General features: G+C 50.6%; 2 protein-coding genes across 2 annotated transcripts in view; both read left to right on the forward strand.

The window, feature by feature from the left end:
- Positions 1-11: 11 nt before the first annotated feature.
- Positions 12-2916, forward strand: ATP5MG (ATP synthase membrane subunit g). Its single transcript, XM_065738450.1, has 3 exons — positions 12-116; positions 300-460; positions 2748-2916. The coding sequence occupies exons 1-3, from the start codon at positions 53-55 to the stop codon at positions 2844-2846; spliced, it is 324 nt and encodes a 107-aa protein (XP_065594522.1). The 5' UTR covers positions 12-52; the 3' UTR covers positions 2847-2916.
- Positions 2917-6490: 3574 nt separating this feature from the next.
- KMT2A (lysine methyltransferase 2A) overlaps positions 6491-16944 on the forward strand; it is a 43620-nt gene continuing 33166 nt past the window's right edge. The window contains exon 1 of the mRNA XM_065738449.1: positions 6491-6829. Coding sequence (XP_065594521.1) covers positions 6491-6829 — 339 coding nt within the window. The remainder of the gene's footprint in view (positions 6830-16944) is intronic.

Genomic DNA, 16944 nt, shown 5'->3' on the forward strand with positions numbered 1-16944 from the left:
AGCAGGCGCTGCGGGCAGGCGGGGTCCTGCGGCGGCGGGGTGACTTTCAGGCATGGCGCAGGCCGCGCAGAGGATGCTGCAGCGCATCGGCACCCGCGGGCCGCAGCTCATCAGCGGTGAGCGCGGGGCGGCCGCTCCGTGCCCCTCCTGGGGTGGGGTGGGAGGGCTGGGCGCGGCCCTCCGCCGGATCCGTGCGCTGCGGACGGCGGGGAAGGGCGCTGGGCCTGCGCTGGGAGCGGGCGCCTGGGCTCCGCGCTGCCGGGGCTCAGCCTGCCTGCTCTTCCCTGTGTCCCTTCCAGCTGCTGTGGCTTACTCCAAGCCTCGTCTGGCCACGTTCTGGTACTACGCCAAGGTCGAGCTCGCTCCTCCGACTCCCGGTGAGATCCCCAAGGCCATCGACGGCATGAAGGCCATGGTCAGGAGCTTTCAGTCCGGTCGCCTGGCGCAGCTCACGGTCAAGGTAACAGCTGGCTGAACGGGGATGGATGGAAATAGGCCGTGTGCTCTTCCCTCTGGGCCCTCGGTTCTCAGGAAGAGCTGCGAAATGCCTTACTGCATTCAGAGCGTTGCTTCTGCTTGCTGTTGTTGTCTGCTTGGACAGGGCCGCTCACGGGAGCAGTGTTTGCAAAATAGATAATTAAATAACAAGATAAAGCTGAAGTCTGAACTGAGAGCAGACAGTGGCTCGGTACCTGTTCAGTCATACATCTGTAGTTTATGGGGCTTCTGCCCTGCTGCATTTTTATTAGGAGTGTTCACAGAGCTGGGGATTGGTATTCGTGGTTTGCATCTGCAGCACTCCTTCTGCCACGGGCATTTCTGACCATGGCCTTGGGGGTTAGTAACGCTGTGATAGAGCTAGTATAGCAAACAGGTGTTCAACTTGTTTTTCATTTTCTTCTTCATGGTATTAAGAGCATTATAAGGTGTATTTAATCTCCAGAGTATTTTGTTGTGATGAGGTTTAGGATCTGTTCTGGTTAGGCTCAGTTACAGGTGAAGGCAGATTGCCTTTGGGCATGCTGGGATGGTATTTTATGCCCCTGAGGAGCTCCTGCTCGAGCTGGACATCCTCTGTTCTCCTTGTCTTGTTAATCAAGTCAGAGACATGCAGCTCTGTGGTGCTGCCTCCCATTGCAGTGAGCTCCCATCTCATTGCCTGCACGACCATGAGGGAGCTGAGGCTGCATTTTGGAGCCTGACGTCAGGTCTCTCTGATCTGTCAGCTGATGCACATCATCTCTTGCTGCAGTTTGGCTGTGTCTCTGTTGATCACGTGTTTCCCAAACCAGAACTTTAATCAGTATGAAAATCTGATCAGCTGGATAGGGAACAAGTCAGCCAGATAAGGTAAACTTATGATCACTCATGAGATTCCCTCATTTTAGATGAGGTTGGAATTCACTTAGGTGCATTAAGGCTTGTGACCATTTTATTTTTCTGCTGGTCAGCTTATTTTCACAGTGTTGGTTTCTGCTGTTAAAAAGGGCCCTCTGCTACAAGCCTTGAAGGGTTATTTTTTCTCAACCATCCACCCATGGGCCTTTCCCTGTGTTTCTCCCAAATCCTTCTGCAGGGGCATCTCATTGCCTCAGAGCTCTTGTGTTTTTAAGGCTTTACTGCTGCGCTGCTGCCTGCAGAACAGCTGGGTCAGACCAGCTTCCTTCCTCCTGCTGCTGCCCTTGCTTAATTCAGCACACTAAGCAACCTCATCTGAACAGAGGATTTCTGTTGTCAGCTTTGTGGATGACATCGAATGCTATCATATCTTCCTTAGGCTAACAAATGCAATTTGGAAATAGGTTTAACATGCACAAATAAGATTTGCAGCTTGCAGAGGAGCAGTGCTGGCTGTCCATGCTGCAGAGGAAGTGCACAGTGCCACTGAGGTCAGTGTTTGTTAAGAAAGGAACACAGAGTGGTGTTCTCAGCAAACCTCAGAGCTTTGTGAAACCGTTCCCCGTGGGAATCAGTGTGTGCTGAAGGAGGTGTGCTGAACACTGTTACTCAGGGCTGGCATCTCAGAGCATTCTGTTCAGTACCAGACTTAGAAAAAATCGTATGTACAGGGGGTAAGCTCAGGGGTGGGAGTGTCCTGCAGTGTCTTCAGGCTCTGACAGTTGCAGTTCGTGAGCCACAGGTAATCAGCACGCAGAGTGGTATTCTCAAGATCCGATTTCTCCACCTGCATTCTCGCTTGACATACTTTTCTCCTGCTGCGAAAGACAAGTGAGCTGCTGTCAGCTGACTGAAGCTCAGAGCACTTATGGGTCAAGAGTTGAAAGTGTTATAACGTTTCAGCGTTGTTTCAACTCTTCCACATCTGCACCGGGGCTGTGCTGCCCTTCCCTGGCTCCGTCACTGTCTGCTCAAGCGGAGAGAGTAGGTAATGGATTTGCCTGGCAGCCTGGAAGAGCAGTGTCATCTGTCTGGTGCATCGCTTGGCCCTGAAATTGAATTTGTTTCCTGCAGGTATGGTTTTTAGAGCCCTTTAAGAGGATCACTTCTAAAATAAAATGTCAGTTGATGTGGTACGTTATGTTTTTAGAAGCATTTTAACAGCGTGGGCCTGTTGAGGGGGGGATGAACGTGTCAAACACTGACTTGCACATCTGGTTTTGGCTTAAACTGTTGTCTTGCCAATTGGATGACTGCTTAGCTAGTCATGCGTGGAGTCTGATTACAAGAGCAAGAAAGGAAGCTGTTGCAGGAGCAAATATTCTAAACTGTGGCTTTTTCTCTTTCAGGAAGCGCTGAGGAACGGTTTGGTGGCCACAGAGGTGCTGATGTGGTTTTACATTGGTGAGATCATAGGCAAACGTGGCCTGATTGGATATAATGTTTGAAGACTCGACCTCAGTAACACAGTGTTTGCTGTTGCAGCCCTGAGCCTAACACAAATAAAGGCAGGAGCTGATGTAGAGTTGTTGTGGTCTTTTTGTGGTGGTTGGGATGTGAGCCTGCCCCTGACCTGGCAGTGTCACCAGTAGTGGAGAATGGCTTCTCTGACACAGCTGCCTGAAGGGCAGTCCCCTTAGCACATCAGCACGTGGTGGGAAATGACTCTCTTTCCTCTGCCCCTCCCTCAAAACAGGAGGCAGTATTGGCTTTGGTCAGTACTGCTGCTTAACTTCTGTACCTGATGTGTGTGTAACTTCCATGGAGCAAGCTACAGTGCTGCAGAAATCTAGAGACTGGTGATTTCAGACTGAGTATATAAATGCTATCACTTGTTTCTGAATGTATTTAATATCAGGCAGTGAGCACACACGAGAAATCAGTATTTTAAAGTATACAGAAGGAGATACTTTGGTATTATACAGTCTGTGGCATTTATACAGTTTGGTTTCAGGTGAAACTTGTGCTGGAAGACTGAAGGTGAGCAAAAGGGTACTGTACATGTCATCTTAACTCATGCATGGCTAAAAGTGTGAGCTGTCTAGAAGTCCAACCTTGCTTATTTTTAAACAAATTCTGTAGAGCTATACCTATATAGCAACTTGGTAAGATCAAGTGTGCTGCAACACAGTCCCCTTCTCCCTGATTTTATTTTTTTAATTGTCTTTACTGTCTTTGAAAATGGTCTCCAGTCAGTATTGTTTCTTGTCGTTGCATTACCTGGGGCTGGTCTCAGGTGGCCCTTTGATCCCCTGGGCCTTGTGTTAAGCTCTTTGGTGACCCTCAGCCCTCCAGCCTGGCTGCCCCACATCTCTGGGGGCACTGAACTTGCAGCAGAGCATTAGCTTTCCTGTCTGCAGCAGTCTCAACTCCCCCAGTGCTTCATGGCTGGAAGAAGCCTTGTGTGGTCTCTGGGACACTTTGGATAGACAGCAAGGAGCACATTAGAGAGGTGCAAGCATCACTGGTTATTTTCCAGAGCTAGTAACTGGAGTGGTACCGTGCCCACACTTCTGTTGGCTATGGGCTCCAGATGCTGCTGCCTGCTTGGCATCCCAGCTGGACTCCCAACATACAGTGCATCTCTGCTGCACAGAAGGGTCCTTGTCCCAGCAGCAGAATGAAGAAGTGCTTCTGGAGAAGCAGAGCACAAGAGCCTTGGAGGAAGATGCTGATGGGCAGCACTATTTTCTCTTGTAATCCACGTGTGCTGTCCATGTCCCACCCTAGAAACTAATGACCTGGTGTTCAGAACTCACCACAGAACAGATAACTGCACCACCTACAGCAAACAGCTGCACAGCACAGATTACAAGCTGACAGGGCAGCACTGGAGTTGCTTCATTTGGAGTCTAAGATGCTCTCAGCCCTTTTTATGCGAGGTTTGCCTGAGACTTCATGGCTGGAATTCTCACTGCCTGTGACCAAGGTGCTAATCCTCTCCAGAGGACAGATGGGAAAAACGAGGCTGGAAGAACTTGTGGACTTCCACAGGTAAGAACATCAGGGGTTGGGCTTCCAACCTGCTGTCCAGAGCTGCTGCCTTATATTCTCTTTTCCCCAGATGCCTCTGAGGAGCTAAGTGTTTACACCTGGCACAGCCAAGCATCTGCAGGCCAAGAAGAGCCTTTTCACACCTGGAAACTGCAGGCTGCTCCTTTTAGTTACTTTGCTGAAAAGTACTTTATTTTTCACCAACCTCTGAGGATGTGACTCTTAACAAAGGGCTGAAGCCTGATGCACGGGCTAAGCAGTGAGTGTACACACAAGCAGGGGTGCTTTCTCCTTGCTCAGTAGTACCTATGCACGTCCTAGTGTGCACTATGTGTTTGGGGGCTGATGGCTCTGCTTCAAGCAGCTGAATGGCACTTAGTAAAGCACAGCTGTCCACAGGTGCTTGGGAAGGGCTCTCCTGCCTCCTGCCCCACACTGCTGTGCTCTCAGCTGTCGGATATGTTGCAGGGGAATGTGGTGAATTCCAAGTGTGGTTATACACAGTGGGTCTGATGTTGGAGGGGCCTGTCACACAGGTAAGCACATGATTAATTGTGTGTGGAGGGGTTCATTTCTTCTGCTTCTGAGTGATGGCCCTGTGAACTACTGCCGGGCATTCCTCACTCCCTGGCTCCATCATCTATCACCCAGCTGCGAGGGGGACCTGTTGAGCCTCACAGAGGTGAGCTGCAGCATGTATACTGGGTGACAGAGAGGTCAGATGTGGGATTACAAGCATGACTGATCTGCAGGTTTCTGGCCCCAGCATAAGGGAACCTCCCAGAAGGCAAGTCTGCAAGAGCCCACCTGAAGGGCTTGCCTGCCTGTGCTGCCTATCCCTACCTGTGTTGCTTTGGCCAGGATGAAAGCGTGCAGCCAAACTGGGCAGCTCTGGGCCCTGTGCTGCAGCTTGCTGCTGGTTTGCAGGGGCTGTCAACCTCCCTTCATTGGGAACACGAAATTAAGCTTGACTAGTAAAGGCTTGGACGTGCTCCAGTCCTCCTCGCGCTCCCTGGAGCGACAGAACCCATCTTACTCTAACAGACAGCGAGGGAGGGAAAGGAGTCCTTCTGCGAGGTCCCCTGGTTCCCCATCCCTGCCCTGCGCTCCCGCACGAGCCGTGCTCTCAGCGTTACAGCCCCGTTGATTTGCTTTCATGCTTTGCCACTCTTTCCCTCCAGCCGACACCGAATCTTGAACGGCACCGGGTATTTCCCCTCCCGCACACACCGGCTTCGCCCGACAAGTGCGGCTCTGTCTGGGCAGTGCCGTTTTCCAAGGGAACAAAGCGGCGCTTGTAGGAATTTAACCCCGCTCTCTCCGCACCGCGCAGTGCCAGCGGGGCTCCGGAGCAGCCTCTCTCCGGCACCATCCCCGCTCCTCCGCGGCGATGACGGCGGGAGGGCCCCCGCAGCGCTCCCGGGGAGCGGCAGGTGGGCACCGAGCGGGGCCGGGGGAGGAGCGGCGGGGCCGTGGGGCTCCTACCTGCGGGTGGGCATCCTCGCAGGCCTGGGGCCCGCGACCGGGGCGGGAGGACGGGGCGGGCATGAGGTCTTGCGGTCGCACCCCTCTCCCCCCCCCGCGCCGCTGCTGTGAGGGGCGCCCGCCCGCGCCGAGCGGAAGCCCCGCGCCCCGCATACGGCCCGGCGCTATGCAGGGGGCTCGCGGGGTGCTTTTTGTCTTATGCTCGATCCAGGGCGGCGGGGACTCGCGCCGTCGCTCGGCATTGCCGCTGCGGTTATGCGGGTTGCTTACGACCGCCGTGTGGAACAGCCTGTTTCTGGGGCCGGCGTGCGAGGCGCCCCGCACCTGTATTGCGCTCCGCGTTATGACGGGCTGCCGCGGCGGCTCACTGCACTATTCAGGCCGAGGGGGCGCGCTGGAGCCTTTGCCCGGGACCCTGTATATAACCCAGCGTTATGCCGGGCTCGCACCGCTCTCTCACGGCTTACCCACGTGCCGGGGCGGCGAGATGGCGGAGCCCCGCAACCTGCATAGCTCCGTCTCTTATGCAGGACCTTTGCGGGCCAACGCCGAGATATGCAGGGCGCGGGGCGCGGCCCGGCCCCGCTCTCTGGCTCGTCGCCTCACAGTAAAGATGGCGCACAGCGGTCGGTGGCGCTTCCCTGCCCGGCCCGGCAGCGGCGGATGGGGCCGCCGGGGGCTGGGGGGGTCCCGGCTGCGGGTGCCGGCCGTGCGGAGCCTGCGAGCGGCCGAACCGGCGGCCCCGTCGGCGGCGGGCGATGGGGAGCGCGGCGGCCCGTGCTCCGGCGGCGGGGCGGCGGGAAGCGGGGGAGGCGGGGCAGCGCCGGGCTCCGGGGGCCCCGCGGCCGGGGTGGGACCGGGCTTCGACGCGGCTCTCCAGGTTTCGGCCGCCATCGGCATCAACCTGCGGCGGTTCCGCGCGGCCTGCGGGGCCGAGGCGGGCAGCGGAGAGGTGAGGAGGGGCGGCGGGGCGGGAGGGAGGGGAGGGGAGGGAGGGAAGGAGGGCGCGGCGCGGCCCGGAGCGCGGGTCCCGGCCCGCCGGCATCCCCGCTCCGCCCCGGCGGGCGGCACACACCCCCTGCCCGCGCAGCCCCGGCCCGCGCCGCCGGACACACCTACCGCGCCGCTCCGCACAAAGGGCGCGCCCCGCCGCCGGGTGCCCGCCGGGAGCGGTGGCGGCGGGCGGGTGCCGGCCGCCCTCCTCCGCCTCCGCGCCGCGCGGTCCCTCCCCGCGCACGCGACTTGCCGCCGGTGTGTCCTCCCCGCCGCCGCCTCCATTATCCTCCTCCCGCGGCTCCTTCGCTGGGAAGGGCGGCCCGCGGTGGCAGCAAAAGGAGGGTGAGGAGCGCGCTCCCCAGTACCGGGAGGGAGGGAAGGAGGGAGGGACCGCTGGCGGCAGCTGTGTGTCTCCCTGGACGAGCGATGCTCGGGGGTGTTTCGGCCTCCGGTCCTTTGGGATCGCTGGAGGAGGCGTTAAAGGGGGAACATAGGTGGGCAGCAGCTGTCGGGACCGGGAGATGGGTGCTGGAGCGGAGCGGAGATATCAGCGCCCGCCCATCCTGGGTGCCGCGGGCACCGGTTCTGCGGTGCTCCTCCTCCTGCCGCCCCCGGCTGCACCTGGCTGCTGAGCTGCACCCCGGGGCAGCACGGCCTGGCGGGGAAAGCTGCTCGGTCGGGAGGAAGAGCTGTGCTTGTGTGTGTATTTTTTTTTTTTTTCAGTAGTTCTTCATTTTTTAAAGCCATTCTAATGCAGCCAGAGCAAGAGTCTGACAACAACCCACCTATTGACAGAACAGGGAAGACATGATGGGGATGTGTTACTTACTACAGGCTGCAGCATTCCTTTTCTGTGTTGCTTGCTTTGCATCACTTGTTAACCATGTCCTTGGTCTGGCAAGAAAATCTTCAGTTCCTTTGCTATAGAAGTCATTTATTCTTGTTTGGGTTTTTTTTTTTTTTTTTTGAGAGGCGTGTTCTGTCTGTGGTTCTGAGGACAAACTGTCAGCTGTGGAGTGCAGGAGTCTGTCATCCTAAAAAGCAGCTACTTGGCTTTTCCATCACTGATTGATAATAACATCAGAGGTGATGAAAACGCATGTAAGGATACATTCCACTTTGGGGCTCGTTTTCAGGGCCTCCTGGCAGGTGATGTCAGGTGCAGCTCTGAGCTGCTGAGCTCCAGCAGGCAGTGATGCTTGGGGCTCAGAGTCACAAACTCAGAAGGGCTCTGGAGGTACTGTTATCCTGACAGCACTCGTGGCAACCTGCTGAAGGCATGCTGCCTGCTTGCATCCGTTTTGGTTGGTACCAAAATCTTCAGGGTGCTCGGTTGTTATATTTGTAAACTCTGCTGTTTGTGGTAGACCAAGGTGATCTGAATTTGCTATGTATGCTGTTTACTATATGCAGTATCTCAGAAGTGTTAGTTTGGGGACAGAAACAACTGCAGTTTCACCAACTGACCTTATGGTTGCTGCATCTTCCATGAAAACTCTTCAGCCTGTTTCCTTTCTTTCTTTTTTTTCTTTTTTTTTATTTAAATTCTCATTGCCTTGATCTTGAGGTACACTTTTTCATCTCAGAAGCCAAAGATATCTGTGAAAGATCACTTGGGCTTTTAGAGCATCTTTGCTTTAAAATGGTTTCAGTACATTTTTGCTAGGAAAACATCTGTTGGATCTTTGGATTCTGTTTTTCTTCTTAGATGTGTTTTCTATTTAACTAGTAAGAGCTTCTGTCAGATGTTACACGCAGCAGAAAGTAGCCATGAAGTTTCTCTATGGCTTGATGTCTGTTTTTGAGGTCTGTGTGACCATTTGTGAGCAGGGAAGGAATGGACCCAAGGTGCTTTTTCTTGCTCTAATGCTGCAGTGTCTCCTTGTGCACAACCAGGAGAGCAGTGTTTTGTTCAGGGTGTCTTACAGGTTGGTTTGCATGGTTGGTTTGTTATCTTCACTGCACCTACAAGGATGTGTCTTTTCTTCTGTGATGCTCCAAGTATTTTAGCTTCAGAAGTCCTTAACCACTGACTTATTCTGTGTGTTGCAGCCATAGTGAAGAGCACAACACCAGAGGTCTAGGACGTGCTCTTCTCTCCCACGAGACGTGTTTCTATGTGGCAGGAGCAGAGGATGTGAGAAGAGCTCTAGTTCACCTAAGCAATAATAATTCACCTAAGCAATAAGTGTATGGGTGCTGCTCGTGGTCTCTGAGGAGAGCGTGGCTGTGTGTTTGTGCTGAGATGGTGAGGTTCAGGTGCCTGCCTGTGGACACAGCCCCCTTCCGGCATGGGACTTCCATGAGTTCCTGCTTGCTGGGGCTCATTATGCCCACTGCTGATGCTGTGAGGGTCTTTCCCACACCATAGCAGCTGCTGAGTTCAGCTGAAGTTGGATTCTGTATTCTAAGTCAAATCTGGACATATAATTAGTTTGGGAATCCCTGGTGACCAGAGTCGTGTGGAAGAATCTGTGTTTGTGTTTTTAGGGACATCTTCTGTTTATTTCTGTTCATTTTTCTTTCCCTCTGAGTGGCGTGCTGTGTTCTTGTGTGTGTGCTGAAATTGTGGTTTGACTTAACAATGGGGGCAAGTCTTTCCCTCATCTCCTTGGGTTTTTTTGTAGGATGTAGTGGACTTCATTTCTATACAAAAGCTCACAATTCTGGGATGTCGCTGCATGCGCCCCGGGTTTCTGGTGGTGTCCTGTGAGTACTTCTGTTGGAGTTCAGTTTTTCACTGAGTTATATTGAAACCATTTAGCTTTAAGAGAGAAACATTGTGATACTTGATTTTGGCACAGTGGGAGCTGGCAGTGGGGATTTCTGCATAGCAAAGCTCTTAACTGGTTCAGAACAGTGGCACTCATACTGAGTGTCATCCTTTCTGCTTGTTGGGAATGACACTTAAGTAATAAGGGGAATTTGTTTGTGTTTTCTCCCTGTGTTCTATATAACGTGGTATGAGAGAAGTTGGTGTGTGGTTGCTGAAGATCTCTTGCAACTGTCACTCGAGAGCTCCCTCAGCATTGCTGCAGTTTAATTGAGGCTTCAGGACATCAAAGTTGACAGTGTGTCGGATGTATGTTGACAGTTTTCCCCATAAATCTGCATCAGTTGGGAAGGTAAAGCTAAGTTGCAGAAACCTGAGGTTGGAAATGGAGTGTAATAGCAATGTGAGTGTCTCTAGTAGCGCTGCTGTAATTATACATGGGTCATAATTTTTTATGAAGCGAATGTTAGAGCTTTAGATGTTCACTGATGGCTGGCTTGGTGAGATGTGCCAGAGCACGTGTTGGGAGGAGTGGCTTCTGTGTCACCCAGCTGAAGTATGGATAGCTTCTTTCCTACATGAGTGCTGTACTTCTGTCTGCCTTGGAATTTTTCTTCCTATTTTGCGTTGAATAGTTGCTGGAGAGCTGAGTGCGGAGCCCTGCCTGTTACAGTTCCTGTTATTAGTGATTGTGAGCTGGGGAAGAACTGTTTCTAGGTATTAATGCAAAGCAAAAGGCATAAGATGAGGGTTGTGCAGATTGCAGCCTAAGAGCTGGGCTCCTTCACGCTTTCCTTTCTTTCTGAAGAGTTAGGAAATCATTGTCAGAAGCGTGAAAATAAGAGTACGGTTTTTAACCACCTCGTTTCCGCAGTTCAGTCAGTGTTAGCAAGGACTCATAACCCTCAGAGTATCGGTTCTGTGAAGTCTTTTGGAGGACAGGAATTTGGATTTCCCCATGAGAAGCTGTTCTCAGTGCAGGGGTGTCACTCCTCCCAGTGGCAGGTGGGGCAGCCTTGCAACAAGCAGTGATGCACACTGCTCCAGGGCCTTCTTGATGCTGGAAAACACACAGTGCAGATCCTTGCAGGAGTATCTCATGCTGTCTTTTGTTGTACTGTAATCAGAGTGCTGAACTGCAGCTTTTACTGTACCGCGTGTGAAGGAAATGAGAGGAGACTCGCTGCCTGTGAGTCAGCTGTTCATCTCCCAGCCCCCTTTAACTGGCTTTCAGGCAGCGTCCTCCTGACCTGCTGAATGCACAGGAGACCACTTGTGGCTTCCAGGAGCGAGCAGTTGCTTTCCTCCTGTGCCCACTTGCGAGGGAGCGTGCCTGCTGCAGATTTTGAGCTGTGGTACCAAAGCTTGCTGCTCATAAAGCTTTTAAACAGCAAGAATTAAATGGAAAAAAGGCAGTGTCTTATGTGAGGCGAGGAGCTGTCTTGTCCTGAGGCAAGGAGGTATTTCGTTCAGTTGTACTTTGTTTCAGTAAACTGAAATGCATTTATCTTGCTCTCAGAGCTAGTGGTCAGGCAGAGAGGTTTGGTTTTGTTGCTTCTGGTTGCAAACCAGCAAAGGTTTTCCACTTGAACAGAGTAGGTTGCTCTCTGTTCTTGATCTCTTCTGTTAGAGCACCTGACTAAAACATATCCTGATATCCCCCTGGTGTCCTTCTCTGAGCTGATGGTTTTACAGTCAAGGATTGGTAAGGGGCAAGTAGAGAGAGTCACTGGTGCAGTGCTGATCTTGCTTTTCCTTTCAGCACTGGTGGCTGCTGAAGACTGTGATGGAGAGGAGTGCATCTTGCAGAGTGTTAAATTGTGTTTTACTGTCAGCATCAAAATTCATTAAGGTTCATCTCCCAGTTCATTCTTTATTGACAGCAAGAGAACTCTTGGACATGAAAGTATAGAGATGCTGCAGAAGATCTCACAGGAAGATGTGCTTTTTCCTCTAGCTGAAGCAGTCTTTGAAATACTTTGTAATACTTTTATGCTTCGTTAGGTGGCATGCATTTCTTAAGAAGTGAAAGATGAGTCATTGTTATTGAAGATAATTTCTTTTATACTTTGATACAGAAACTGTAGAGCATAGCTGTGCGTGTGCAGAAGTGTCAGGCCATGTTTTGGTGTGTCTGGGCAGCGTGGTGAGTTGCATCTGGTTTTATTTAACCACAGCTCTACGGTTCTTTCCATCTCTCAGTTGTCAAAGTTCAGCTGAAGCATCGCTTCCTAAACACTCTTTGTAGAACCAACAGGGAGGAATGGGTTGAGCTTGCCAGGAGTGGGATATTGCCAGTGCTCTGTGAGATGCAGTCCAAGGCTCTGCTCTTGCCTTTCTCTGGCTGGGTGCAAGTTGAATTTCTCTAGGCAGTACACAGCTGACCCTCGGTGGTGGTACTGGAAGCTGTGAGTGAAACAAGAGCATTTCTCAGCTGCTTTAAAAAGTATTCCTATTGTGAATCAGGATTCCTCATATGGAAGACTGGCTGTGGGGACACGCTGTTCTGGTGCAGTCGTAACTGTGGAGCACATGTGAACTGCTTGTGTCTTGTTCGTGGGCTGTTAGAAGTGAGCCTGTTGCTTGTGGTTTGGGTCAAATATTGGCAGTCTGGCTGTGATGTGCCCCCCTACTGCTGGATATTTGTATTTTCCTTCTAGCAAGCTGACAGTGCTGATCAGTGCACTCTGTGAGGCTGCTGCAGTGGGTTGCTCTGTGTGCTTTGAGTTCAGGGACTCCCAAACTGGAGCTGTAACCAGGGCTGTGTTGTTGCAATTAGCAGCTGAGAGTACTGCTGCAAGCAGTGGCAGGGCTGCATCTTCCTGTAGTCATGGGGGGGTGAATAGTTGAGAGTTTTACTTCACTTTCAGGATGCTGGGGCTGTTTTGAGGCAAGGTCCTTGCAGGGTTCCTTCATGGTTCCCATTCACAGCTTTTGGATACCAAACTAGAGTGAAAGGCCAGCTGGACCCTCAGCATCCCAAGTAAATGGCGTTAAACCCAAACATTCTGTTTGTTAGCAAGGCTGCCCCTAAGTAATGCCTGGGGAGCATCTCCCAGAATTACCAAGGGTTCCACCTCCTACAAAGCCATGAGTGCCCCCTGAGTTGGGCTCAGGAGTTGCTCATTGCTGCCCTCTAAGGATGCTCGTTCCTTCAGAAGGAGTCCCTGAGGTATTGTGCCATAGTTACTAAGCAGGCTGCTGAATGAGCTGCTAAAAATAGCTCTTCTCTTTCCAAGAAGATGAGGTGCTGCGTAACTGGGGCCAAAACGGTGGATAGGAAGAGAAGTGAAGCAAGGTTCAGATAGCTCTGCTTTAAAATGATGCGAGCCTTTGTAAGGGCCGACTGGATTGGCTGCATTGCTGGGTTTAGTGATTCTGACAGCTCTGATGGGAGTCCTCTGCAGTTTGACAGGTCCGTGGTGGTTTGGGTTATAGTATTACTCAGAGATCAGAAAACTGGTTCCTTCAGGATAGTTTTGCGTCTGTAGCTGGATTTTCCTCTGAGATCTTCAATCAGAAGTTCTTTGAAAAGTAATTTTTGCTCCAGAGTGCTGTGGTGGGTTGAGTTCAAATAGGGATGTGCTTGGGACTTTCCTGTTCTTGCAGGGCCCAGGTTACTTCAAGGAAGGACTCTGCTCATCTGCTCACAACCTCGAGGTCTAACCTGGGCCGTGTGGATGAGTGTTGGGTTTGGAGGTGGTGGGGAAGCTGTGCAGACCCTGCACACAGAGCTGGGTTTCGAGCCTTGCCCGTGAGGTGAGCCCCTCCTCATCCCTTTCCTTATAATCCCGAATGACCTTTGTGTTGTATTATTCTTTCTCAGGTAAACGAGGTCATGTGCAAAACCATTATGGTTTTTAATCAGTCTCCATCTGTCATGCTTTGTAGCAACTTCGAACAGAACAGAGCAAGATTTCCTGCGTTATTGGTCTCAAAGCTGAATTGTGACATAGGGCAGACTGAACGGATGGCAGCCTTGCAAACACGTGCCGGTACTTAGCGGCCTTCTCAATCATTGCTCATTTGGTTAATTTGCTTGGCCACCTTGTTAGTTTGTGAGAATTATCACTTTGAGGTCAGTGGTCCCCTCGTGAACATCACCGGACAAACTTGAATGACATGTGGCTGGTCATTCCACTTCTGTAAATGGAGCCAAAGTAATTATTTTTTTGGAGAGCCTCTTCACTGTAGACAGTTTTTGTGACTGCTTCGTAGGAAAAAAGAGAGAATGATCATTCCCAGGGTGCTGGGCTGAAGCCAGAATTTATTTAACCCATTGAACAAGTAAGTGAACAGTGGTCAGCTTGGAAATGTTACAGGCTCTGGCTGTGGATTACGGTGTGCAATTGTGAAAAATGTAATTAAAAAAAGCCAACAGAAAAGAAAACAGTGTTCATATTAGTCACAGCAACTGCACAGTGAGAGAGGCAGTCACAAATCAAGAGTGTGAGACAGCTGTGTTTGGTTTTATTTACTTCATGGCCCCAGACTCCATGTATTTGATGAGAAGTTGTGTATTTCCAAGTTGTTCTGCGATGGCTGGGGCAGGATCGTGGCTTTGTGATATCTTATGGGAAACTTCTTTTCAGAGCAGCAGGAATAGTGATTCTTACTGCAGAAACTGCAAGTTTCCTTGAATTTTCTCCAGCTCTCCTCCCTGAGCAGTTGTAAGGAAGCCCTGACCTGGGTCAGACCGCAGGGAAGCAGATCTGAGCAGACTTCTTAGGGGAAGTACAGGTCCTTCTTTCTTTTCATTAAGCTCATGGAGAGGTGGATGGGGTGCCTGGTTTCTTCCAACCCAGTGTTCTGATCTGGGCACAGGATCCATTAGGAGCTAGACTTCTGCCTGTCACGCTCTTATCTCTGAACACCAAACTGCCATCTCATGACAATAACTGCATAATTGTTTTCTTTTCCTCAGATTTAACTGCTACTCAGTGCCTTTGCCATTTTGTTATTTTAAGTGAGGTTATTTTTAATTGGAAGTTTCTAATGGCTTTGTGTAATAGAAGGTGGTGACAGCCTTTCCTAGTGGGGCATGATTGTTCTCAAATCTCATTTATTTTATTTTTTTCCAAATGAAGAAGAAACCCCAACTTACCCAACCACACTTAGTGGGCTTACGATCTTCCACGTAGGGCAGGCTAGTGTGAGACCTGAAGATGAAATATTCCAGATGCTTTTGGTGTTAAAAAGCCTTAAAGGGGTTACTTTCAGCGGTCTGTTTTGTAGAGGTGTGCTTTTTGCACAGCAGCACAGTGGGTCCAGAGCTGCAGCTGTGAGCTCCCCCTCGTTCAGCATTGTTTCTGCACAGTGAATGAATGAAGCGCCGGGGGATGTTTAATTGGAGCTGAGAGACTTGGAACTGAATTGCTTCATGGAAAGAAATCATTGCTATCTTTTACACCAAGTGGTCTTTAGGATTAATAGTTATTGTTAGCCTTCCTCTCAGCAAGGAGTTTAATTATTTTTTCCCTCAATTTAGCTCAGCAGCCCCCTTACGAAGAGCATCCTCTGCTCCAAAGCCTGTAGCTGTCAGCTTGTTTCATGTACATCCTCCATGTGTAGTCTGTCTTAGGACTCGAAGAGGCACATAAGATTTTGGGTGAGCATAGAGCAAGCAAATAAAATCCCGAGCAGCTCAGGTAGATGTGCAGGGAGGATTGCTGGCCTGGGAGTGGGAATGGGTGGCGTGGCTGTTACGATGGCTTGGGCTTGTCAAGACAGTGCTGCAAACAGCATGGGAGCATTGCTTCTGTGATCTGTCCTTGTAAAACAGAAGGACAAGGAAGAAAGAATTTAAGGCTATAGTAGTGGGAGCAACAGTTACATGAGCGGAGATGTAAGGGAAGAAAGGAAGGAAGCTGAACACCATTGAAAGTTCAGGGCTGAATGGCAATGAGTGAACTTGGAGGGCAGTGTTCACAGGAGGGTTGGGTGCTGATACTTCAGAGTCTGTGGTTTGGTCTCCCAGAACAGTGCTGCTCTTGTGCTGCTCCCCATGGCTGTAGCTCATCCTGACATCTGGATCTAAAGGTGCCAAGCTGCCCTGCAGTGCTGTGTCACAGCTGGTCCTTGGCTCCCTTCCTGTTGATGTGGAATCAGTGTTGGGAAGTGGTAGTTCACGCCTTTCGGGGAAAGGTCATGGATTCTTCTGCCCAATGCAAGGTGCATCAGGTGGAAACAGCACATTCTGCCATTGGGGTCTACTTTTAAAATTGATTTATTGGTGCTTTTTGCTGTGGTTGTGAGCACAGTTTGTTGCGTTCGGGGTGCTAGAATGTTTTTTTTTCTTTTGAAAACTTGAATGGCTTCTCAGTCTGTCAGGCTCCACACAGCTAGCAAACTTTGGGGCTGTGAAACCTACAGGGGTCAGGCTAGCTCAGCTACCCAAGTGGAGTCGGTGTAGTTTGGGTTTGCATTTTCTAATACCTGGATGAGATGGTCATGCAGGTTACGGGCATGTGGTTCAATTTCTTTAAAACTTAAACGCTGTTTCAGCAGCTGAGACTTTCTGGTTGTAAATGAATTAGATATTTAACATGTAAAGCACAAGATGGGGAAAAGGCACTGCTTCAGCAAACTCTCAAATCAGCCCAGAGCTAAATTAAGCAATTGTTGTTATTGTTGTTGTTTATTTGCACTGCTGAAATTCTCCTGTTCCATAGTATTGCACCTTTGTGCTTTCAGCATACTATTTCAAGTACTTCCTCTCTCAGAGCTCATTGAGGACTCTAGTTTTTCGAGAGGGATGCGATGAGAGTTGTGACATCTTCCCAGTAGAACAAGAAGTTAGTTTCCAGTGTGCAACCAGGGTGCACAAGCACTTAAAGAAGGAGGCAGCAAGTGGCATATCTGTTTTCAAAGTGCAGAGGAAATTTAAGAATGGGGAACATAATTGCTCGAGGTGAAATTGCACCAGGAAACAGGGATGAGCGTAAAAAATAGAGTCACAAACTTCAGTGGCACATCACGAGGGTTTACATTTGCATACTCTACAAGAAACCTGACTCAGTGTGAACAGAGTGCCTTTAATGTTGCATTGATGTACTGATCAAAAATTGCTGGATCAAAAATGGCCGTTTCACGACTCAGCAGCTTTTTATAGCATGAGCTTTGCGCCTTATGTCGGTGTTACTCAGATCATTATCTGCACTTTGCCTTGCAGAACTTGTAGTGGTTTTTTGGTTTTCCTGATTCTTTTTGGTTTCTGTTAGCAAGAAACCTATAGAACAGAGCCAGTTTTTAGGAAAATTGAGTTTCTGTATTGTTACCAACCTGGCTGCTTATTTTGT

The sequence above is a fragment of the Cyrtonyx montezumae genome, unplaced genomic scaffold (genome assembly GCF_038088225.1).
Source record: "Cyrtonyx montezumae isolate F1298 unplaced genomic scaffold, pur_monq_1.0 scaffold_22, whole genome shotgun sequence".
Classification (NCBI taxonomy): domain Eukaryota; kingdom Metazoa; phylum Chordata; class Aves; order Galliformes; family Odontophoridae; genus Cyrtonyx; species Cyrtonyx montezumae.